We start from the raw sequence: 26230 nt of genomic DNA, 5'->3' as shown, positions 1-26230 counted from the left end.
ATTAAGTCAATGTTTTCCTTTCTGGGTAAGATCTCATGAAACCATGTAATTTCTGGCCCAGTCTTTATTCCTCCACCAATGTCATTAAAACTGAAGATCATATCACTGATCTGTTAAAGTGTTTGCTGTGTTCAAACTGCTTGCTGTCTTTCTCCAGCACAACAGTGACCAACTCCAAAACATATTGCACAGCACCTTGGGAAATCCTGAGGTCATGAAAAGTGCTGCAGAAATGCAACTCTTCCTTACAATGTAACACAGTCCAGTACAGCGGCAGATATAATCCAAAATATGTATTAAGCTTCAGGGCAACTGCAAACTGATGCTGTTTGCTAGAAATTTATTGCTTTCTCTGTAAAACTAAAGACTAAATAATTGGATTCTGTGCATAAAAGATACATAAAAGTTCAGAAATACCACTTGAAAGAGTTTACAATGAAAGTATAGTATCAAACAGGAGAGTGGACCCATCTCTCCACAGAGAATGTTAACACAGCATTACCATAGAGTACAAGGTTAGACAGACAGTATGAAGGTTGACAGCTGGTATTAAAGACTCGGGAGGGGGTAGGTAATCGTTCAGAACAGAGTACATGACTCATCCAGTCAGCCCGTTTCCACCTTTCAATTAGATCATCACTGATCAGCATCTAACTCCACCTACTTCTGTAATCATAATCCCGACACAAGTTGTGAATCTCAATTTTGAAAAAGTTTGCCATATTTCCCCCAACCTTAATAGTTGAGGGAACGAGTAATAGATTCCCATGACCCTTTATGTGTGAAGAATGCTTCCTGCCAACACCACCCCCACCCCGTTCCAATGACCTCACTCTAATTTGAAGATTGTGCCTCACTAGAGGAAAACGTCTCCCCTCACCCCCCGCATTACCTTGAATTATATTCACTTCAATTAGATTGCCCCTTATCTCCTACACTCAAACTCTTTTGAACTGCTGCATGGGACAAATTTCTGAAGATTGAGCTTCAGGTTCTCAGAAGGGCTATGGATCCCTCACCTGCATCAGTGGATCCCCGACCCAGCGACAGGTCAGAGTTTGAGCCTGTTTGGGATGTGAATGTGGTTTCAGCAAACCTGGTATACTGGCTCTTCTGCTGCCAAATTGTGAGCAAACGCTGCTTCGTCCAGTGGCATTGTTCCAACTCCAGTGAGCTCAATTCCAAGGAATGCAGTCAGGAAATCCAAGGGCCACATCTACGGAGATATATATGGCCAGTAACTTTAACACAATCCACTGGAAAAGAAAGCCATAGGGTCTGGAAGAATGCCAGTTAAACAGCTCATCCTAGCTCCTCCTCAACAGCAACCACAACTTCAGTGAAGAGTAATATCCCCAATTTCTCAACAAAATGACCCAAGACTAACTTTAGTCTAAGACAGGAATCTGGAACTTCCTAAGCACCTTAGTAAACTCCCTGTCATGATCAGACAATCCAGTAAAGCTGATAGGCTCCATTGAAAGAATCAGGAATTGAGTTGAATTGATGGTAGACTTTATTTTAGATTAGATCACCCGCCTATTATAGATGTGAAGAGACTGAGTTAGACCACACTGCAAAGTGTCAACAATGTTATCATTAATAAGTTTAAAGAGTTTAACCCAATGTTGTGGGGGTGGGGGTGGGGGGGGGGAGCTGTCAGGTGGGAGTGGTTATGGGCTGTTGCCTTCATTAAGTGAGAGGACATTGACATTTCAGGAGTGGTTTACCGTGTTTGCTGTTAATGTATTGGCTGTTGTTGTTTTTACAAGGGTCTGGTCCTCCAGGATATTGAGGGCTACTCATTTGTTTCTGACCTGTTCTCCCCTGTGATGCCAATTAATTAAAAATTTAAACAGAATAGATATGGTGAAAACCAGGACAAGAGTTATGCCAATCCACAAGCTTTGTTCAATTTCATTTCAAGGTAGGTGTTGCTGGTCAGACTCTCATTACCTAGAGCTGCATCCAGGAGTGGTGTTTGGACAACCCGGTAATTTGGAACTGCCTCAATTAAACCGCTATCTTCATTAGGCTGACAGGGCTTGGCTAATGAGAGGAGTTGTTTCAGTTCACTGGACCGATCCAGCTTCCTCTGGGTAAAAAGGTCCGGTCAAGCAGGCAAGTTAAACAAAAAAAAACTCAGCGATGCTGAAAGACTTCATTATTGTCCAGGCTCAGAATGATGCAGGCATTCAAATGTTTGATTTTTTTAAAAAAAACTTGCGTCTCCACAGCACTTGTCACAACCTCAGGACATCTCAAAGTATTTTACGGCCAATTAAGTACATTTTGAAGAGTCATGCTAAAAGGCAGCAGCCAATTTCTGCACAGCAAGCTCCCACAAACAGCAGGGTGACAATGAGCAAATGATCTGTTTTCAGTAGGTCCCCAGCTGAGAGTTAAATATTAAACCAGGAGAAGTGCTGGGGAACCTTTTGCATCCATTGGAGAGGGTAGTGTGGTGCCTCAGTCTAACTTCACATCCAAGGCAGTACCCCTGATGGTGTAGCATGACCACAGTAGTGTACTGGAGTGTCAGGTATGAACCCATGACCGTCTGACTCAGAGGTATGGTTGGCACTTTTTAGAAGAAGTATCTACAGAAAATTTGTCACATTCTTGATGCTATATTGTTTATTACTCAATCAACTTCTCAAAAAAAACACATATTAATATTGTCGCTGTTTGTGTGAGTTTGCTGTGAACAAATTAGCTGTTAATAATGGTGACTATACTTCCAAATGCAGTTCATTGGATGCCCCAAACTGCGTCAGAGCCAAAGGTAGCAAAAGGCGCTTGATGAAAGCAAAACCTTTCTTTAAATGTCCCATTTTAATTAAAGGTTCCCACTAACCTTCAGTCCTCAATAGGCAGGGACCTGATGTTACTCTGTAAGCATCTGGGCACATTTAACAGAAGAAAGCCATGATGTGGAGGAGCTGGTGTTGGACTGGGGTAGACAAAGTTAAAAGTCACACAGCACCAGGTTACAGTTCAACAGGTTTATTTGAAAATATAAGCTTTCAGATCGCTGTTTCTTCATCAGGTAGCTAGTTGCTGAGAAAAGGAGCAGCCCTCTGAAAGCCTGTATTTTCAAATAAACTTGTTGGGCTATAACCTGGTTCGGTATGATTTTTAACTTTAATAGAAGAAGGCACTACACAAATGCGAAGCTTGTTGCTGTTCCCATTCTGCATTAACTTAGGACCTCCTGCTCTTGGTTGTGCCCTAACTGCCAGCATTTTATATTGGTGTAGGTATGATAGGATGGGGTTTAAGAGAGGCTGCTGTTTTCCTAATCTGCACAAACTGGTTGCTGAAATGCATCACAGACAGGTTTGTTACTCACTCACACTTTGTTGTTGACTTTCTCAAACACTGAGTGGCCAACACTAGAAATGGATCCCAATCTATTAAGCCAAGGAATGACAAGAAGTGGGAATGGGGCAAGCCAACTCTTTGATTTCACTGTATGGGGAAGGCAGCTGATTGGTCCTTACACTGTATTAGTGCTCCTTGTAGAGTTTTTTTCCCCAGAAGTTTGCTATATTTCACAGACTTAGTCACTTTCTTAGCCTTGCTGCAGGCCTGAAATTTGCCTTTGAGGCATTTTTAAAAGGCAGTCCTTCTAAGCTCAATACCTCTATCAATCTGCTTCCCATTCAATGCCGTCCAACCAATTTTTCTCTTCCTCAACTCCCTCAACCTTCCCCTCCTCCTAGATCCATAAGCATTTAAGATCCAAGTCCAGTATTGCCTATCCATCATTTGTGGATTTGTTTAGGTCTCCTCCTGCTGTTCCATAATCTTGGCAGTTTCCTCTTACTCTGACAGCCTACCCTGTTAACATGGACTCAGTCTTGATACTGAGGTGGGTAGATGGATGAAAATGAATCTTGTGGGAAATACATATGCTCAAAGCCATAGATTCTGAACAGAGAAACATTAAAAGGAATTACAAAATGAAACATTTAGCTTTTTGCTGGACAAGATATGTCTAATTCATCGCGCTGAATCTGTAACTGGGTAATATCCTGTCTTGTAAACACGTCCTGAGTCAGTTGGAAAGGGATTCATTCTTCAGCAATCTCACTGAGAGGATGAAATCCCATGTATACAAAGTCAGGAGTCCATCAGGTGCTGGAGGTGGGGGTGGGGTAACATTCTGCAAAGGAAATACATGAGCTTCAAACATTTACAAATTTTCTGCTCTCTTCCCCAATCCGCAATACGGGCGTGCATTTAAAACTGCACGCAGATAATTAATAGAACTTCCCTGCCGCTGCCTCCCTCAAAACAAACAAGAAAAAGGAAAAGAAAAATCAAGTATGTAACAATGATCGGTGTGGCCAGAGCCTCCAGAGATCCTAGTGAAGTTGGAAATCTGTTGGCGCTCGCTGCTGTATTCGCTCCACATAATGTGGCAGTGGGTTCTCTTTGATGTACTTCTGAAGGTACCAGCACGTGAGGTGAGCTCGGAGATCCTCCTCAACCACAAAGTCCAAGGCAGCCTAGGGACAAAGAGCAGAACTGGTGACATGAGCCAGGATTGATCATAAAAGGAGGGGTTCAGAGAGAGGGAGAGGAAAGGAGGAAAGAGAAACAAAGTCAACAAACCTGTGACTGCAAATGCTGGAATAATAAAAATCCTTGCATTTGAATAACCACTTTTACAAACTTACGGATGTCCGAAAGCACATTTTTAGTTAAGGGAATACTTGAGAAATATGTTTGAATGCATTTGACAGTCAATTTGAGCACAGCAAATGCTTGTGACCAGATAATCCTGTTTTATAATGTCAACTGAGTAATAAATACCATTGGTGACAGAGAGGACATCTCCTCTACCCTTTTTCAGAATAGTGTGTGGAATATTTTACCACTTAGAGTATTAGAGATGTACAGCACGGAAACAGACCCTTTGGTCCAACCTGTCCATGCTGACCAGATATCCCAACCCAATCTAGTCCCACCTGCCATCACCTGGCCCATATCCCTCCAAACCCTTCCTATTCATATACCCATCCAGATGCCTTTTAAATGTTGCAATTGTAACAGCCTCCACCACTTCCTCTGGCAGTTTATTCCATACACATACCACCCTCTTTGTGAAAAAGTTGCCCCATAGGTCTCTTTTATTTCTTTCCCCTTCACCCTAAACCAATGCCCTCTAGTTCTGGTGTAACTATGGAAGATGGATTGTTCTATGTAGCCGACAAAGAGATAGGCATAGCTGGGGCCCAAATCAAAGGGATAGCCCTGGGCACCCGTATGGACCCCAGCTATGCCTGTCTCTTTGTTGGCTACGTAGAACAGTCCATCTTCCGTAGTTACACTGGCACCACTCCCCACCTCTTCCTCCGCTACATTGATAACTGCATCGGCGCCACCTCGTGCTCCCGCGATGAGGTTGAGCAGTTCATCAACTTCACCAACACATTCCATCCCGATCTTAAATTCACCTGGACCATCTCTGACACCTCCCTCCCCTTCCTGGACCTCTCCATCTCCATAAATGACGACTGACTTGACACTGACATTTTTAACAAACCCACCGACTCCCACAGCTACCTGGGTTACACCTCTTCCCACCCTACCTCCTGCAAAAATGCCATCTCATATTCCCAATTCCTCCACTTTGGCCGTATCTGCTCCCAGGAGGACCAGTTCCACCACAGAACACACTAGATGGCTCCTTCTTTAGAGACCGCAATTTCCCTTCCCACGTAGTTAAAGATGCCCTCCAACGCATCTTGTCCACATCCCGCTCCTCCGCCCTCAAACCTCACCCCTCCAATCATAACAAGGACAGAACCCTGCCCCGGTCCTCACCTTTCACCCTACCAACCTTCGCATAAACCACATCATCTGACGACATTTCCGCCACCTCCAAACGGACCCCACCACCAGGGATATATTTCCCTCCCCACCCCTTTCCGCCTTCCGCAAAGACCGTTCCCTCCGTGACTACCTGGTCAGGTCCACGCCCTCCCAACAACCCACCCTCCCATCCTGGCACCTTCCCCTGCAGGAACTGTAAAACCTGCGCCCACACCTCCTCCCTCACCTCCATCCAAGGCCCTAAAGGAGCCTTCCACATCCAAAATTTCACCTACACATCCACCAATATCATTTATTGTATCCATTGCTCCCAATGCGGTCTCCTCTACATTGGGGAGACTGGACGCCTTCTCGCACAGCGCTTTAGGGAACATCTGCACCAATCAACCCCACCGCTCCGTGGCCCAACATTTCAAACTACCCCTCCCACTCTGTCGAGGACATACAGGTCCTGGGCCTCCTCCACCGCCGCTCCCTCACCACCCGACACCTGGAGGAAGAACGCCTCATCTTCCACCTCTGAACACTTCAACCCCAGGGCATCAATGTGGACTTCACCAGTTTCCTCATTTCCCCTCCCTCCACCTTATCCCAGTTCCAACCTTCCAGCTCAGCGCTGTCCTCATGACCTGTGCAACCTGCCAATCTCCCTTCCCACCTATCCACTCCACTCTCCCCTCTGACCTATCACCTCCATCCCCACCCCCATTCACCTATTGTACTCATTGCTACCTTCTCCCTACCCCCCTCCCCCCACCCCCGTCAATTATCTCTCCATCCTGGAGGTTTCCTACCTCTATTCCTGATGAAGGGCTTTTGTCAGAAACATCAATTTTCCTGCTCCTCGGATGCTGCCTGAACTGATGTGCTTTTCCAGCACCACTCTGACCTAAACTCTGGTTTCCAGCATCTCACTTTTGCCTTACCATTAAGTGTATATGTCCTGCTAAGATTTGCTTTCCCAAAATACAGCACCTCGCATTTATCTAAATTAAACTCCATCTGCCACTCCTCAGCCCATTGGCCCATCTGATCAAGATCCTGTTGTAATCTGAGGTAACCCACTTCGCTGTCCACTACACCTCCAATTTTGGTGTCATCTGCAAACTTACTAACTGTACCTCTTATACTTGCATCCAAATCATTTATGTAAATGACAGAAAGCAGAGGACCCAGCGCCAATCCTTGTGGCACTCCACTGGTCACAGGCCTCCAGTCTGTAAAACAACCCTCCATCATCCTCTGTTTCTATCTTTGAGCCAGTTCTGTATCCAAATGGCTGGTTCTCCCTGTATTCAGTGAGCTTTAACCTTGCTAATCAATCTTCCATGGGGAACCTTGTCGTACGCCTTACTGAAATCCATATACATCACATCCACCGCTCTGCCCTCATCAATCCTCTTTATTACTTCCTCAAAAAACTCAATCAAATTTGTGAGACATGATTTCCCATGCACAAAGCCATATTGACTATTCCTGGGAGGGCAGACAGTACTTCGGTTTAATTTGTTTCCTGAAAGTGAGCATCTCTGACAATACAGAACAAACACATCTGAATTGTCGATCACACACATTTGTTAGACCTAAACAGCACTGGCTGCAAAGCAGCTGGTTTATCAGAGCCAACAGAGGCAGGAAAGAGCAAATAGAAAGTAGAAACAGTAACTGAGTAAAAGGGTACATTAAGTTATGTATCTCAAACCATTGTATGGCATTAAATCACATCACTCAATAAGCAAAGTTGGACTCGTTAATAATTAAAGAGAAAGCTTGATTGATAAGTAGCACAGTTATAGAGCCACAGAGCTGTACAGGATGGAAACAGACCCTGCAGTCCAATTCTTCCAGGCTGACCAGATATCCTAACCCAAGCTAGTCCCATTTGTCCATATCCCTCCAAACCCTTCCTATTCATATACCCATCCAGATGCCTTTTAAATGTTGTAATTGTACCAGCCTCTATCACTTCCTCTGGCAACTCATCCCATACATGCACCACCGTCTGCCATAAAAAAATGCCCCTTAAGTCCCTTTTAAATCTTTCCTCTCTCATCATAAACCTATGCTCTCTAGTTTTGGACTCCCCTTCCCTGGGAAAAGTATCTCATCTCTTTATCCTATCCATGTCCCTTATGATTTTATAAACCTCTATAAGGTCACCCGTCACCTCTGTCGCTCCTGGGAAAACAGCTCCAGCCTGTTCAGCCTCTCCCTATAGCTCAGGCCCTCCAACCCTGGCATCACCCTTGTAAATCCTTTCTGAACCTTTCAAGTTTCATAACATCCTTCCAATAGCAGGGAGACCAAAATTGCATGCAATATTCCAATAGTGGCCTAACCATGTCCTGTACAGCTGAAAACTTTACCTCCCAACTCCTGTACTCTGCACTGACCAATAAAGGAAAACATACCAAATGCCTTCTTCACTATCCTACCTATCTTTGACTTCACTTTCAAGGAACTCTGAACCTGTACTCCAAAGTCTCTTTGTTCAGCAACACTGCCCAGGACCTTACCATTAAGTGTACAAGTCCTGCCCTGATTTGCCTTTCCAAACCGCCTACTTCTACTCCTTCATTCTATTACTTCAATATCCATACTTCAACCCATTCTGTGGTTTCTGGGGATAGTCAGATTCTAATAGTTTCTGCATTTTCCATTTCCTCCCTCCTGTTCTTTTTCAAAGGTGCTGAACTGGCTTCACAGACATCGCGTCAAGACATCAAGTGTCTTTAGTCTATAAGTGTCACAGTCTAGTGAATCTGTGGCTCGGTCTGGAACACCCTCACTGTCTGTTTCAAAACTGAAGCCTCACACCAGAGAACCGAGTACACTATCCAGGTTACCCCTCTAGTATTGAGAGAGTACAGGGATGCAAGAGATGCTGTCACCCAACAGTGGAAGGACAATTCCACCTCAATTTATGCTGATGCAGGATTCCCTGACACTCTCCAAAAGGACAGCAGTGGAGTTTTCCTCAGTATCCTGGGTGCCCATCAAGCAATAACACTTGAATCAGACTATCTGCTTATTTATCACATTGCTGTTTGTGGGTGCTCACTATGTCTAATTTGGCTGGCATATTTCCTGATTACAATAATTGCTGCAAATTTAGAAAAATATTTCACTGGCTATAGGGGCGGCACAGTGGCTCAGTGGTTAGCACTGCTGCCTCACAGTGCCAGGGTCCCGGGTTCGATTCCAACCTTAGGCGACTGTCTGTGTGGAGTTTGCACACTCTCCCTGTGTCCCAGTGGGTTTCCTCCGGGTGCTCCGGTTTACTCCCACAATCCAAAGATGTGCAGGTCAGGTGAATTGGCCATGCTAAATTGCCCGTAGTGTTAGGTGCCAGAGGAAAATGGGTCTGGGTGGGTTACTCTTCGGAGGGTTGGTGTGCACTTGTTGGGTTGAAAGGCCTGTTTCCACACTGTAGGGAATCTAATCTAATGTGGCCTGGCCTAGGCCAAGGTTGTGAAAGGCACTTTATAAAAGTGTTACCTCTTCAGTTTATCCTTCAAGAAAAATAAATGGCCCTTCTCTGTATCGATATTTTGCAGCCAGTTTTGAATGGGAATACATGGATTGGGTTGAAGCAGGAGTTAAAAACATTAAAAGGCGAATTAGATGATTATTTGAAATGGAACAACTGCAAGTCAAAGGTTGAGATGCACGGTGCTGGGACTAATTGAATATGTTTCTCAAACAGCCAACACATAATGGGACAAAAGTCTTCTTTCTCTGCTATAGGTTTCTATGAAGTGACAAACAGTTTCGAAACCATTCTTTAAATCTCACTCTGCCCAGCATTTCCGCCTTAAGGAAGTGAGCATACAGACTCATTTTGCAACTTTTTAGTCTATAAACGAGAACTGTATGTCATTTTGCTCAACCTCCTCTGTCATTCTGGTCTCTCTTACTCACACACACACACCAGTTGACTGTGGTTAATAAAGAGCATTTGTTTCACAGCCCAGGTTTCTGGAAAGCTGCCATTATACAAACCTACGTGTTTTACATCTGCCTGCTAAATGCAGCCCAGCCCTGAATACCAGTGGAACACTGCTTTGGGTTTTGCAAAACTTCTGAGGAATTTCCCGAACGTGCAACAAACAAGCTACAAGTTTCAGTAATACATCCTGAGCCAGGTTTCGCCATTCAAGAGCTGCACAGTATTTGGTGGGCTGTGCTTTGTATTGAATTCTTTCCTGCTGGTTCCAGAATTATTCCTGAAAGTCCCTCGCTTTGACCACTAGTTGCTAAGCAAACCTTTTCTACTGATTCACCTGGTTTTAACTTGAGGTGCATTATATTGGCCAGAAGTCAGTGATCGTCATATTCCACTGTTCTGAACCAAAAAGATAGTATGTGGGCTCTTGATGATAATAGTGACAGCAACAGCCATCTCATTTATATAGCACCTTTTGTAAGTAAATACACCCCAAGCACTTCACATAACGGAAAATTAAGACAGGTGATCAAATGCTTGAATAAAGATGTACACTTTAAGGGAGTACCTTAAAGGAGCTCTGAGGAAAGTGATGAGTGGACTTGGGGCAGCAATTCTATAATTCAGGTCTGGATGGATGAAAGCAAGGCTGCTAAAAATGATGCAAAGGGACAGGTTGGAGGAGAGCGATGCACAAGAGCAGAGGCAGTCTTTCACTGCAGTAATGCTGGAGTGCTGCACTGTCACAAGAGCCAGCTTTCAGGTGACGTATTAAGACAAGATCTTGTTTGCCTGCACAAGTGATTGCAAAGGATCTTGTGGCACTGTCGGAAGTCAGGTAAAGCAATTCCCATGGAATGCTGGTTAATATTCCTCCTTTATAAGCATCATCATCAATAAGGTTAATGGGTCATTCCCATTAGTTGGGGGTTGTTGAAGCTTGTTGTATTCAGTTGTTGTTCTATGTGATAGCCGCACAACCAAGTAATTTCTTGTTGGTGGAGAATTGTGAAATGTCCTAGTGAGATGCTAAATCATGAAAAAAAAAACTTTGTTTTTAATTTAAAGAATTTGTTAAAGACAGACAACAACAAATCCTGCAACAGAGTCTTACATAATTAGTTTTTGGCTTGGTACAATTTCCAAAGTTGGTCTGAAAGACATTGGAGCTGCCCACCTTGTACTGCACTGGAGAGTCAGCCTTGATACTGTACTCAATCCCTGGGGAATGGCACTTGATGCTGAAACCTTTCGACTCAGAATTGTGAGTGATGCTCACTAATCCACCGCAGGAGTAGAGGCAGAGACTCTTTCTGTCAATTTCTGGTCCTCAAGAGTAGTGTCCAATAGCATCTTGGTTAATATTATTCCTTGTCCAACAATTAATTCAAGGTTAATTAACTTTCCCTGGAATGAGTTCCATGAGAGAGTGGCTACCCTTTCTAATAATGGAGCGTTTATGGCTTTGTGTCAATGCTCACATTGAGTATGGTCTCATTGTTAATCCCAAGAAAGCACATTAATATATGCCATTGTTCAGTAGGGTGTGGGAACAGGAACATTAGTAATCCTACTCACTGTATAATTTCAGTTGGGTTGGAGCAAACATGATTAACATTACAAGTTGGGAGAAGCTAGGGAATTCTTCTCAATAAAGTGACATTCAAAAAAGAATGTGCATTTACATATTTAATTGCACCAAGATATCCCAAAGTCTTTTACAGCCAATGAAATACGTTTTAAGTTCTAGTCACTGTTGTCAGGACACTTAGAAGCCAATTGACACACAGTAATTTCCCACAAGCAGCCATGTGATAATGTCCAGTTAACTCCTTTGTGGTAAGGTTGGATTAGGGATTCGCATTTGCCAGGAGTAAGTAAATAGGGGAAAAAGAAACTGGCTGAGCTGTCCTTGACAATTAAGGTTGAATGTATGACATGTCAAAAAACCTGACTTGCCAAAAACCTCTTTTTAAGGAAAAGAATGGGATCCAGGCTGGAGGGATTGCATGATTCTACAATTACGACATTCACCAGAACAAACTGATTTCTGCCTTAACCCCAGTGCTCAGACAGAAAGATACTATTTTCATGGAGCTATCCTTAGACAGACAATGCACAACACCCTCCAACAGATGTTTTCCTTTAAGCCAAGGGCTTCAGAAAATCCTCACAGTGAACAACAAGGTTACCTTAGCAACGATGCTGCCACCAATCAACAGAAGGCCACAACTAGCCAATTACAAAGATCACTACAGTCATGACAACCAGAACAGAACCAATCATTTCTAGCTTAACACTTGAAGAATAAAGTGACCTCTACTCAGCAAGATGCACAAGCTGCCTTCACATCACATCACTTTTCCTCCTAGTTCCAATGATTAACTTGGAAATGAATACTTTGTCTCTTCTGGATGGAATGCAGTTGCCTTTAAAATCAACTTTGCCAAGGAAATAGCTGTTAGAGAGTTGAACAGCATGTTTTCCATTGTCTTTGAAAGAAAGAGATATCTCATCGGTTTCATTCGCTTGTGGTGTTTTTGGCCCACAGCTTCACCAAATTATTCCTTGTGAATGATTTATCCAATTCCTATTTCAAAGTTGCTACTGAATCTGTTTCTACAATCAGTATTTAATTCCTGATTGAAACAACTCATTAAGTGGTCACCAATCTCCCCTCTGGTTCTTTTGCCATTTATTTTAAAAATCGGCTTTCAAAATTTATTGTCGCTGCCAGTGGAAAGTTCCTTCATAAACTACTCCTCAAACCCTTTCCAAGACTGAACATTTACATTATACATCCTTGTAACTTTATCAACTCCAATCAGCTTTCCACATAACGGAAACTCCTCATCTCGGAGTCCCATTCTAATCAATCTCCTCTGCACTTTCTCCAGGGTCCTCCTAAAATGATACCCAGCTGAGGCCAAGGTTATTGGCTTATAAACGTTTGGCCTAATTTCCTTGTTTTTAACTCGATTTATAAAGTTCAAGCACTCTGTACCATATTTTTGAAACAGCTGGATGAGTGTGATGCCACTTTTAAGAATTCGCACAAGTACCCACACTGTGCCAACCTCAACAATAACTGGGTAAAGCTACAACATGGGATGGTGCATGTCCAACAGCAAGTGTGTACCTTCGCCATTAGTTTTGCTATTCCTCTTCCTCTGTAGGCATCGGGAACCTCTGTGTGCTGCAGATCAATTGTTTTCTTTCCCACGTACTCGTATAAGAGCACTGCCCGCTCGTGTGATCCTAAAACAAGAGGAAACGTGGTGAATGATCAGTGGTGTGACGGACGTGATACCACTTGCATCCATTAGACAGACACATGCACTCTATTCAGATCAACTAATTTATGTAGCCATATACTCGCTCAGATCACTCCCAACAACAGTGTCAGAGTTGTAACTACCAGTTCTCTAGATATTACATGGACACAGGCAGGTTTGAAGAAATAATAGTCTACAATTGCGCCTCTGGGTGCTTTTCACATTTCAAGTGGGGATGGAATGTTTATTTTATGAACAAGCCTTTTTAGCACGTAGGTATCACTAGGATAACTGGCATTTATTGTCCATTCCACATTGCCCTTGGGAAGGTGGGAGTGGTGGGATACCTTCTTGAACTCCTGCAGCTTGTATGGTTAAGGAGCTCCCATTGTGCTGCTCAGTCCAAACTCAGTGGGGAAAAAGACACAGACTCCCAATTATATGTCACCCTTCATCAACTCAATATGTTCCAAAGTGCTCACATATCAATGATGTACAATTGAATTACAGTCATTGTTGTAATGTAGGAACATAAGAAATAGAAGCAGGAATAGGTTCCTTGATTATAGAGTCATTGCATCATGGAAACAGACCTCTCGGTACATGATGACCATGTTCCCAAACTAAACTAGTCCCACATGCCTGCGCTTGGCCCATATCCCTCCAAACATTTGTTATTCATGAACTTATCCAAATGTCTTTTAGACGTTGTAACTGTACCCATATCCACCACTTCCTCTGGAAGTTCATTCTACACATGAACCAGTCTGTGTAAAAAAAATTGCCTCATGTCTTTTTAAAAAATCTTTCCCCTCTAACCTTAAACATATGCCCCTTAGACTTGAAATCTGCCACACTAGGGAAAAGACACCTGCCGCTCATCTTATCTACAGCCCTCATGATTTTATAAAAGGTTCTCCCCTCAACGTCGTATGCTTCAGTCAAAAAAAAGTCCCAGCTTATCCAGCCTCTCCTTTTCTCTCAAACCCTCCAATCCTGGCAACAATCTGGTTAATCTCTTCAGAACCCTCTCCAGCTGAATAAGTCCTCGCTATATTTCAAAAGTATGATGGCTGATCTTCTCCCTCAACTTCGTCTGCCCATACCATCTCTGTGTGCCCTGATTCCTTCAGCATCCAAAATTCTATCAATCTCTGCCTTGAATAAACTTAAAAATCACACTACACCAGTTTATAGTCCAACTGGTTTATTTGGAAGTACAAACTTTCAGTGTGCTGCTCCTTCATCAGGTAGCCAGTGGGGCAGGATCATAGGACACAATTTAAAATAAAAGATCAAAATGTCATACAACTGATGTGATGTATTGAATAAACTTAGATTGCTGTTAATTCTTTAATCAGAGCGTCTATATGGATACTACCATTATATGTGGGGACACCACCCACCATGTAAGCAGCAGGTACTCATGTGACTCGGTCAAAATTGTCTACCTCATACACTGCAGGCAAGGATTCCCTGAGGCATGGTACATTGGTGAGACCACGCAGACACTACGACAACAGATGAATGAACCCTTCTCAACAATTACCAGACAGGAATGTTCTCTCCCAGTCGGAGAACACTTCAGTGGTCAGGAACATTCGGCCTCAGATCTTAGGGTGACCATCCTCTAAGGTGGACTTTGGAATACGTAACATCGCAGAGTGGCCGAGCAGAGGCTGATAGCCAAGTTCGATACCCATGAGGATGGCCTCAACTGGGATCTTGGTTCATGCCACACTACAGGGGACCCCATTACACTATACACTCTCTCTCACTCTCATACACACGCACACCCTCTCTCTCTCTTTCTCTCCTTCACACACACACACACAAACATACAAGTCACAGAGTCATAGAGATGTACAGCACGGAAACAGACCCTTCAATCCAACTTGTCCATGCCGACCAGATATCCCAACCTAAAACTAGTCCCATTTGCCAGCTCTTGGCCCATATCCCTCTAAACTCTAGATGGGTATATTCATATACCTATCTCGATGCCTTTTAAATGTTGTAATTGTACCAGCCTCCACCACTTCCTCTGGCAGCTCATTCCCTACAGACACCACTGTCTGCATGAAAAAGTTACCCCTTAAATCCTTTTAAATTTTTACCCTCTCACCCTAAACCTATGCCCTCTTGTTCTGGATTGCCCCAACCCAGGGAAAAGACTTTGTCTATTTACCCCTCATGATTTTATAAACCACTACAAAGGTCACCCCTCAGCCTCCGCTTATTCAGCCTCTCCCTGTAGCTCAAATCGTCTACCCCGGCAACATCAGTGTCAATTTTTTCTGAACTATTTCAAGTTTTACAACATCCTTCCGATAGGAGGGAGGCCAGATCTGCACACAATATTCCAAAAGTGGCCTAACCAATGTCCTGTCCAGCTGCAACATGACATCCCAACCCCTACACTGTTTTTAAAAGTTGAATTCAAAGTCCACATCTGCCATTGCAGGATTCAAACCCAGGTCCCCAGAACATTTCCTGGGCCTCTTGATTAATAGCCTAATGCTAATAGTGCTAGGCCACCATCTTACCTCATAGTGGGACTCAGTCTTGATCCAGCATAAATTGGTCTATCTTGATTGGGACAGGGAGGTGTGTTTTTCACATCAAAGACCAATGCATAAGGGTCACCAGGGATTCTGCACCCATAGGTGGGTTTCTCTACAGTTGTTGGGTATATGCATAATTGTGTCGCCCACTGGAACTTGAAGCCCCCCTCCACCCTCGTAGAGCAATGCATTTACCTCCAATTCCAGGTGTGGTCACAGCCATTTTTATTTTCATTGTGCACTTGCAATTTTCAGGACTTAGATCAGTGCCATTCCTCAGATAGTTACATCCAGGCTCCACTGCTGCATGAGTGGCTGAGACACCAAACATCAATGTCCCCTTCCTGGTACCTCTCCATTTCAACCCATAGGAGTTGGACCTCCCCCCGATCCCGTTCCAGTCGTCTGTTTGAGTCAATGTTCTGAAGTAGAGTCACTGAATCCGAAATGTTAACTCCATTTTCTCTACACAGAGTCCTGTTGAGTTTGTCCAGCGATTTTTGTTTTTGACACTGTTCGAGTTTGCCGCTGCCCAATTGGCCCCAGGCATCTGAGGTAAACATGCCAGATATGGTAATATACTGTGAGAACCCCCACCCCCAATCCAGAAAGCAGATCGCTCCTCACAAGCTGTATCATCCGTCTGCATTCATCTTTAATGTTGCTTCTGCCCTTCACAATTGCCATCCCTTTCCCTCCCATACTTCAGCCCGCAATAACCAAGACCAAGCTCCACAGCCTGCCCCTTGCAGCAAGTTCCCCCTTTACCTTCAGTCAGTGGACTCTCCAGATTGACTGTTACGCACCCCCATGAGTGATTCACGTGGACAGCCCAGATGAGAAGAATCCAGACCCTGACTGGTGCCCACCTATCTGTCTGTGGGCTCCAGAGTTCCTGAACAGGTTGCACTGAACCTGCAGTGCTGAGTATGACCCACCCCTGGACTGGAGAGGCACAGACCGCTGACTGCAAGCACCCCCAGTGGACACCTGACCATAGCTACATCTTCTGGACTAATCTCGAAGGTTGCCCTTGGTTTATTGTGCAGGGACCCACTTACTGATAGCTGCCTTCCTAGCCTTCAGTGAGGACTCCCCCTCTAGACTTTGAGTCATGGCCGCTTACTTGCAGTGCATGCAATGTGTTTGCTGTGTGTGTAGGTCGGGGATGGTCTGGGTATGAGATTGATGGGGCATATGCCATATAGCAAGATGCCCACCCCAGTTGACTGAGGGCTGCTGACCAGAAAGACAGGCTGCAGGCCTTTGTGTGTGCACAAAGAGGCAGCTCCTTTAGGCTGTATCTGAGGGACCGGCACACTGAAAGGCATGGCACAGCATAACTCGGCAAGGCAAGGGTGCTGTAAGTGTGCAGCTCGGTGAATGAGTGCAAAGAGAACATGCGAACAGCTTTGAGTTGCAACTCAGTCCATTCTCTGAGCTGGCTGTCTATCTCTCTCTGAGCAAAGGGTTGGAGAACAGGCACTGATGTGCAGCAATTGGATCAGAGATTTGCCTTGATTGTGCAGAGAGGTTGGTACTTGTCAAATGCCAGCATCCATGAACATATGTAAAGCTCGGGCATGCCTAAAGATATTGGTGCCCAGGGTTTAAATGCAGACCAATGGAGCAAGGGCAAGCTGGGATTACCAAGCACCCAGTCTGGCTTTCAGATCGGGTATTCTTGGCATCTAATTTTATCTAATGGCATCTAATGGAACAAGAGGAATCTTTCTTACAGCAATGGCTATGCATTAGAACTTTTGAAAGGTCCCAAATCCAAAAAGGGGAGGTACAAATGTGATCCTTCATTTTGAAACATTCTTCCCAGGTACAACACTGACATCTAATTCAACACTTTGTTCACCGATGATATACTGAGCTCATGTGGAATCTAACATATTGGAGAGTGCATTAAATACTAATTAATTGTTCATTCTGGTCGTTCAGAGTTTTTAAAAAATGCAATGAAATTGTTGATACAGATTATAATTACATAGGAATGTAGCACAGGGATAAAACAGCACGGTATGCCAGCTGGAAAGGATGGGGTAGTTACAGTGAGAGACTGCAGAGTCCACACTCTGACACTGGAGACGGAGAAGGGGCAGGATAAACACAGTCCGCTGCCTTGTACTGAGGTACAGCTGGCTTTACCTCCCTTTGTTGTCTGGCCAATAGTTCTCTGGATCCCTAACCAACTGTTTTACAATCTATTCTTTAGCAGTGTGGAAAAAATCCAAATGTGGTCAACCTCAGATTCCACTTGTGTGTAAAACCTCCAACAAATTCAATCTTTCAGAAATACAAACTTTTCCTCAACGATATTTGAGCTCGTCACAAATCTATTTTTAGATATGTTTTGGACTGAAGGTGTCACTTTATTGGATGTATGCTTACACACAGATACAAAGAATAGCAAGTCAGGATAAACTAAGCATTAAAAACAGTCCAACAAGGCTTACCCTGATGCACGATGAAAACAGAGATCAATTACTCAACCACACACTAGCGAGGTCCTTGCTTTGATCTCCCAATTGTGTTGACTTGGTTGGTTGGTATCTATAACCTGCTTCATTACCGCTGAATTTAAAGGGTGTGATAATCAGCTCGAATTCCCACCTCAGATCAATCCCCAATGATTCTTCGGGTTAATGTACTCTGGGCTAGCTGGAGCTCTGTTGGTTATTCACTCGCCTCTCGAGTCACAGGTTAATGGATCCACGTTTCACTTCAGACACCTGAGCACATAATCCAGGCTGACACTAACACTGCAGTACCACGTGCATGCTGCCCTATTGCAGGTGACTCGTGTCGGATAAGTCACGGAACTGAGGCTTATTTCTGCTTTCAGTGCTTGTACTAGATCCCATTTCACTATGTCCTGAAGAGAATATTTTCCTTCTCTCCCTCCCGCTGACTCGCAAGGTGACAAACTGCCCAAAGTGTAAAAACTATGTCAAATGCTGAAAGGGCTTAATCCACTGGCTGCTGCCCTTAAGTGGTCCTTAACTGGCTACTTATGAATCTCAATTAGCAGTGAGGCTGGTAAGTCAACCATGAACCTTCCCACCTTTGTACATTTTCCTTTCTTTAACAGATTCTGCATTATTTAGTTTGTTAATGGAATGTGGGTGCTGCTGGCTAGCCCAACATTTATTTCCTATCCCTAATTGCCCAGAGGACAGTTATGAGTCAATTCCATTGTTGTGGGTACAGAGTCACATATAGGTGAGACTGGGTAAGGACAACAGATTTCCTTTCCTATTTGGTTCACTAATGTCCTTTAGGAGTTTATGAAAACTGACAATGGTTACATGGTCACTGTAAGACCAGCTTTTAATTATTTTCTTTTATTGCATTCAAATCTCACTATCTGTCATGATGGGATTTGAACCAATGACCCCAGAACATTGATTTTTCTAGAAATCTTACCAGAGGAGGAGGATTCCATGTGCTGTTTGTACACAAAGTTGTACCTGCCTAGCGGTTGTGGGTGTGCAAGCTGCGTGCACAGAAATCAGTTGGTTTGCTCTAATGTCTGCTTCTTAACTTGTAATGTACTTAGTGTTTTAAATAAAGTAACACACAGTCAGTCAATCCCGAATAACCAATTGATTATTAGACCATTCTGATTGATAAAACCCCACCCAGATTCTAGTGAAGGTTGAAAAGCTGGGAATGCTGTCTAATTAATTGCTCTTCCCTCTTCCAAGCTCACCACCTCTGGGAGCAAAGATTCTGCCCATTGTTAACAGCATCTTTGTAAACCATCCAAAATGACAAAACAGAGGAATTCCTGATCTTGCTTATTCTGCTCTTCCTCCTGCAAATTGTAGGCACAATCATACACCACTTGCCAGTTTATTCATTTCTATTCACCTATTGCTTTCAACACTGTTGATGCTATTTTGTGTTGTGGATTTTGGCTTCCAAAGAATTAAAGAATTATACTTATACACTGCCTTGAAAGTCTTTGAATGACATCAAAAAGTACTTAATTGACAGTAAAGCACTTTGAGAAGTGCACTCCCTGTCAATTACACACAGAAAGGTTCCACAAATAGCAATAAAAGTTAAATAAATAACCAGATAAAGTGTTGTTAATGTTGTAATTGGGCAGTAACTAATGGCCAGTTCAAAAGAATATTCTTTTCTTCAAAAGTAATAGCACGGTGACTCAGTGATTAGCACTGCTGCCTCACAGCACCAGGGACACCGGTTCAATTCCACCCTCAGGTAATTGTCTGTATGGAATTTGCACATTCTCCCTCTGTCTGTGTGGATTTCCTCCGGGTGCTCCAGTTTCCTCCAAAGCCCAAAGATGTGCAGGTCAGGTGGATTACCAAACTGCCCACAGTGTCACAGGGTTAGGTTAGGATTAGCCATAGGAAGTACAGAGTTATAATGTAGGGGGTTGGGTATTGATGGGATGCTCTGAGGGTCGAGGTGGACTTGATGGGCCGAATTGCCTGTTTCCATACTGGAGGGATTACATGCCTACCTGAAAGGGCAGATTCAGTTCAATGTCCCATCCAAAAGACCACACACCAATAATGTAACATGCCCTCAGTACTTGCAGCATTAGCTTGGATCATGCCCTTAAATCTTCCAATAAGAGTTGAACCCATGAACTTCTAACTCAGAGATTGCTTCAGCTGATCTTTCTAAATATAAAATCTCTCACTTTCAAGTCTGCCTCACTGCTGACAGAACATTTCATTCCTCCTGATTTTACAGTTTGGTACTTGCCATAATTTACACTGATTACAGCATTCCATTTTGACTGTCTCTGAAATTTCAAATAAATATGTATTCTGAACTAAGTCAAAGAAGAGGTCTTTAGTTGAGACATGATCAAAATTTTACACACAATGCCTGAGGAGACTGTGAAAAAAGTGTTAAATGTCCATAGGCCATGCAAGATTTGATGAGGATATTCTGCAACATTTTTATTTCAGAGAGTAATGAAAGAAAATTCAAATCTGTTAAGTTCCTGAGATAGTTAACCAGTGTTGCCAACTCAGGTTGAATGTATTCCAGGAAGTTTCATCACATGGCTTCCTGTCTCGAAACTCTACGGTCCCACCATTGGCTGTCCAACATGTCCATCCTTGCAGTGCCCCTCCTACACACTGCCAGTTGAAAAGTGAATATTTATTGTTAACTGAGTGATGCTTGACCATCAACGCAATATCAGCAACATCCCTATACATAATAGACAGAAGTATATTTAAAAAATAAAAAGTTATTTTTAAAAATCATCTTTGCCCCTGACAAGGGTTAACTTGTAGCAGTGTCCTGGAGATTGTAGGCTAATTCTGCAGGGTCGAAACCAGATGCTTATTGTGGTGTGAGAGCAAATTAATTTTAGGGTTGTTTGGGATTTGGTGCCTGCAATTTACTCATCTCAGCCTTCCCGTGATATTAAGTTAAAAATCACACAACACCAGGTCATAGTTCAACAGATTTATTTGGAAGCACTAGCTTTCAGAGAACTGCTTCTTCATCAGGAGAATAAGCTCATAAGACACAGAACTTATAGCAAAGGTTTGCAGTGTGATGTAACTGAAATTATACATTGAAAAAGACCTGGATTGTTTGTTAAGTCTCCCATTTTTTAGAATGACCATGTTGATTTCAGGTTTTTTCATATGTAAATCCCATAATCTTCTTTAAAAATGTTACATTCTTAACTGAACTTTAACAATAGGTGCCATGTCAGCTCAGATAATGCATTGAAGGTGTGAGGTGCCCTGTGTGAGGCTGTCTCTGACCCAATGTTCAGACTGATTCCATTTCTAAAAAAGGGATTTACGGAATCTTACATGGACTCATGCAGTTTTTGAGCAAAATGACATGTAATTCTGCAATTACAAGTTCACCCCACAAAATTATACGTGTGTGTGTGTGTGTGTGGGGGGGGGGGGGGGGGGGGGGGGTGAGGTGAGGTGTGGGTGGTTGTATGAGTGCCTGTGAGAGAGTGTGTAGGTGTGTGAGTGCCTGTGAGAGGCCACATGTGAGAGTGTATGTGTGAGTGTATGTGTGAGCGTATGAGAGAGAGCTTGCGTATGAGAGAGGGTCTGTGTGAGTGTATGGGTCTGTAGGAGTATGAAAGAACTGAAACCAACATGGTCATTCTAAAAGATGAGAGACTTAACAAATAATCCAGGTCTTTTTCAATATATAATGCCAGTTGCATCACACTGTAAACTTTTGCTATAAATTCTGTTTCTTATGATCTTGTAGCTAGTGCTTCCAACTAAACTGTTGGACTATAACCTGGTGTTGTGTGATTTTTAGCTTTGTACACCCCAGTCCAACACCGGCACCTCCAAATCATGACTTCCTGTGATATGGAATTGACTCTTGAACTGTTTAATTCTAAGTGCAATAGATTTGACTGTCCTTAATGTTGCGCAAATAAAATTCATAGGAATATACACCTGATGAGCCAAATATACCATCTCCTATATGTCTTGAAGGTGAGACTCTGGGATATACTGAACGCATCCTATACCTTGGCAGCCACCTCTCTTAAAAGAGCATGATGAGGGAGGAAATGCAACACAATACATCAGTTCCACCACTGCAGTCTACTACAAGGTAGGGGTTTGATTTTGAAGACACTAAGTTAATAAAGAGGTCAAGTCAAATCAAGTGCAGAGCAGTTGTCATCACCATCCTATGTACTGCATTGAAACTTGGGCTCAACAACACTAAAGAACACAAGAGAAATTTTGCCAGCAATGTCTCAGCCCCATCTTCCAGATTCAATGCAATGTTCTTCTTGAAACCAGCTCCACAAGCATTCAGGCAATTGCCTACAAAAATCATTTCAACAGACTGGATACTACGTAATGGCTGCAAACCCTTTCACCACCACCGTTACCACCACCAAACAGGTTTTTTTTTTAGAATACTTAGTGTGGAAACAGGCCCTTCGACCCAACAAGTCCACACCGACCCTCCGAACAGCAACCCACCCAGACCCATTCCCCTACATTTACCCCTTCATCTAACACTACGGGCAATAGATCATGGCCAATTCACCTAACCTGGACATTTTTTTTGGACTGTGGGAGGAAACCAGAGCACCCGAAGGAATCCCACACAGACACAGGGAGAATGTGCAAACTCCACACAGACAGTTGCCTGAGGCGGTCCTGTTTCTCTACTCTCAAATGCCAGGGGAGGCCAAATAAAATACTATTATGACATTCTGAAGGTCTCCTTGAAGTGTGATAGCATTGACATTAATGACAGGAAGGAGCTTGTTACTAATCATTCACAATGGCAACATGTTTTGAGGTCAAATTCATCATCGATAAGGAGAGCAGTGGCAGTGTAGGACAGGAGCAGAAGTGAATCCTGTGCTCCTGATCATGCTCCCTCATGGGTCATCCTGCTCCTTGTGCCCATAGATCTACAGACGAGAATAAGCCTGTTCAGTTACATGAAGTCCCAAGGCAGAAACTCTCAAACCCTGAACAGATGTCATCCTTGACATCTTCAATGTTACCTCCCTGTAGTAATGCACCTCTAAATATTTTCTGTTGTCAGGATGGAGATTGTTGAGGATTGCGGATGTGAATTCCGCAAACCACAGAGTTCCTTCCTTAAATACTTACCTCAAGAACCTGCAAGCAACATTCATTACCCACGTGCATCCACCAAGGAGGAACTGTTGGCACTGCGGTCAAGTTGGTGCTCATTGCATTTTAAAATAAATAATTCGCATTGAGACACAGTGGCTCAGTGGTTAGCACTGCTGCCTCACAGCACCAGGGACATGGGCTTCGATTCCAACCTTGGGTTGTGTGGATTTTGCACATTCTCCCTGTGTCTGCATGGGCTTTCCTCAGGTGCTCCGGTTTACTCCACAGTTGAAAAGATGTACAAATTTGTTGGATTAGCCATGCTAAATTGCCAATTGTGTTCCAGGATGTGCAGCTTAGGTGGATTAGCCATGGGAAATGCAGGGTTACAGGGATAGGGTGGGTCTGGGTGATGATGCTCATTTGATTCGAATGAGTCATCAACTCATTCAGTGACTCGGTGGGCCATATAGCCTGCTTCCACATTGCAAGGATTCTATGATAACACTGTCTCTCGGAAATAACTAAAATGTGCTTTGCATATCATGAATTACCATCAAGTAAATTGACTTCAATTTGTGATACTGAGTCATTTAAAACAGAAGTATTCCAGTTACAACACCCATGGCTGACATGGGTTCCTTACATGTCGATTTCATCCCCCATCCTGGTCACTGTCTCAGGGTGAACCAGAATGATACTAGACTTGGCATCCTATTTCAGCTCAGTTCCATATTCTATCACAAAGCCCAGCCTCTGTAACATCACCCATCTCCCTGGCTGCCTCAGTCCATCATCCACTGAAACCCTAATCCATGACTCCCAGACTCAGCAATTCTGATGCTCTGCTGGTCTTGTCCTTCACTGTCTGGAAACTTGGAGCGGGTTCAAAATTCTGCTGCCTGTCCCCTCACTGGCTGAAATCCAGTCCACCCATCATCCTTGTGCTTTCTCACCTGCACTGGCTCCCGGTTCACCCAAGCCTCAAACTTAAAATTCCTGCCCTTGAGTTCAAAAAGTCTCTGGAGCATCAGTCCTCCCTACGCCTGTCATCTCCTCCAACCCCACAAGATTACAATGACTCGGCATTCCTTGCACTCTGATACATTCCAGCAACTTCTTTGTCCTGCTGAGGGTGGCCTTGCTTTCAGCTGTCTCCTTCTCAACGTCTGAACTGCCTCTCTAAGCTGTCTGCCTCTCTCACCTCCTTTAAGATACTCCATAATAAATCAAGCTTTTAGTCACTTTGGCTGGGGCAATAAGCAATGAGCAACAAAAGTTGGCACTGCCAGAAACACCGACATTACTTGAACGAGGATAAAATTGCCTTGTTGGGCACAGTATCAATTGCTGCTCTGTTGCCCTCCTACAAAGCAGCTGGGGTTAGGGGGAGATCAGTTTGTGATGTTAGATGGCAGTGATGAATGGAACCTGTTGAACAGGCTGCTGCTCACTTTGAGCTGTGCCAGTGAGCTGTTGAGACTGGCTTCAGCAGCTACCGCAGAGGTTAGGACAGAGGAGATGCAGAAAGATTCAGGCCCCCTGTATCTAATGATCATCCACCTGGGTTACTCCCAGATGATTCATCCCCATCACCCCCTCCAATCTGTCCAGCTTCTACAGAGTCACTCCCTCAGCTTTTGGAAGACAGGCATCTCCCTTGGAGGTTGTACCCCAAGGGAACGAGGTCAGTGTATCCAATTCAGCTTCTCCCTCAGAACCAAGCCCTCAACTCTACCCCGGGGGAGCACGTTCTCAGCTCAGAGCCAGGCTCTTCAGCAGGGCCTCTGGCTTCAACTTTCTCCAACTCGACAAACGCCGTTCACCCAGGCCCCAGGAGGAAGTCTGCTTTGAAGGGCACGGTGCACGGGTCAGGTCTTTACACCGGATTCCGGGAGAAAATTGGGAACTCCCTCATCCCCCTCCTGGTGACTCAGAATGGGACAATTCTGTGGGAAACAGAATGAACTGGAGTCGGTGTTAGGGTGGGAACCCATAAAGGGTTAACCTCTCGGCCCTTTGGGGTTATAAATAGCTTAGTTAAAAACAAGGTGTACAACATTGTATTGTTTTTTTTCCCCAAATTCTCAAGTATCCACCGCTGGATATTGTCTGTTGGTCTGCGGAATGAGGTGGAAAGGAGGGTGTTTGTCAGAGAAGGCGTTTGCCCTTTTAAGGAGTATAATCTCCTTCGGTTGAAAACAAAGGTGTGTGTGTGAGAGAGAGAGAGAGAGACGATCTCTGCAGCTTACCGTTCAACCGGACCTCGAACTGTCGCTTTTTGCGGTCGTGGTCCACTTTAATGGGACAGTTATTCTCGTCTTGCACTGGGATTGCGTTGGACTCGGCCATCTCAGCTCGGAGCCCGGGTTTTACCCTCTCCGTTAGGGTTTCATGTTCACTGATCGCTTCGGGAAACTGACATAAACATTGCCACAGGAAATCAGCTGTGAAACCACGTGCGAGACCGGGAGCCAATCCCCCGCTGCAGACTGTTCCTGATCCATTCCACGCCCACCTTACACCAAGCTGGGGCTTACTGGGTTCACTGCCATTCAGTACTCACAAACACACACATTTATTTTCATATATATACTCCATACACATACAAATACACCCCTCACTCAAACACACACAGCCATACAAATACACCCCTCACTCAACCACAGTCATACAAATACACCCTCACTCAAACACACACAGCCATACAAATACACCCTCACTCAAACACACACAGCCATACAAATACAACCACACTCAACCACAGTCATGCAAACATATCCTCATTCAAACACATTTATTTTCATACATACCATACACACATACAAATACACCCTCACTCAAACACACACTGTCATGCAAATACAACCTCACTCAAACACATGCCGTCATACAAATACACTCTCACTCAAACACAGTCATACAAATATATCCTCACTCAAACACACACACATATATTCATACATATTACTCCATACACACATACAAATACACCCTCACTCA

General features: G+C 43.9%; 1 protein-coding gene across 1 annotated transcript; it reads right to left on the bottom strand.

Annotated features, from left to right (window-relative positions):
• Nucleotides 1–323: 323 nt before the first annotated feature.
• natd1 (protein NATD1) lies at nt 324–25669 on the bottom strand. The gene is made up of 3 exons (XM_043711859.2): nt 25480–25669; nt 12930–13048; nt 324–4514 (listed from the first exon to the last, which is right to left on the bottom strand). Exons 1-3 carry the CDS (start codon nt 25577–25579, stop codon nt 4371–4373), a joined length of 363 nt encoding a protein of 120 aa, XP_043567794.1. The 5' UTR covers nt 25580–25669; the 3' UTR covers nt 324–4370.
• Nucleotides 25670–26230: the final 561 nt, after the last annotated feature.

This window comes from Chiloscyllium plagiosum, unplaced genomic scaffold, assembly GCF_037043375.1.
Source record: "Chiloscyllium plagiosum isolate Xiang-an unplaced genomic scaffold, Cpla_swu_hap1 HiC_scaffold_20, whole genome shotgun sequence".
In the NCBI taxonomy this organism is placed as follows: Eukaryota; Metazoa; Chordata; class Chondrichthyes; order Orectolobiformes; family Hemiscylliidae; genus Chiloscyllium; species Chiloscyllium plagiosum.
The sequence above is the reverse complement of the archived record's forward strand: the minus strand, read 5'-3'. Positions and strand labels throughout refer to the sequence as shown.

Coding starts and splice junctions, on each gene's coding strand:
- natd1 (XM_043711859.2), bottom strand. CDS start 25,579: ATGGCCGAGTCCAACGCAATCCCAGTGCAAGACGAGAATAACTGTCCC. Junction 13,049..25,479: donor GTTCGAGGTCCGGTTGAACG/GTAAGCTGCAGA, acceptor CTCTTGTTTTAG/GATCACACGAGCGGGCAGTG. Junction 4,515..12,929: donor TAGCAAAACTAATGGCGAAG/GTACACACTTGC, acceptor CTTTGTCCCTAG/GCTGCCTTGGACTTTGTGGT.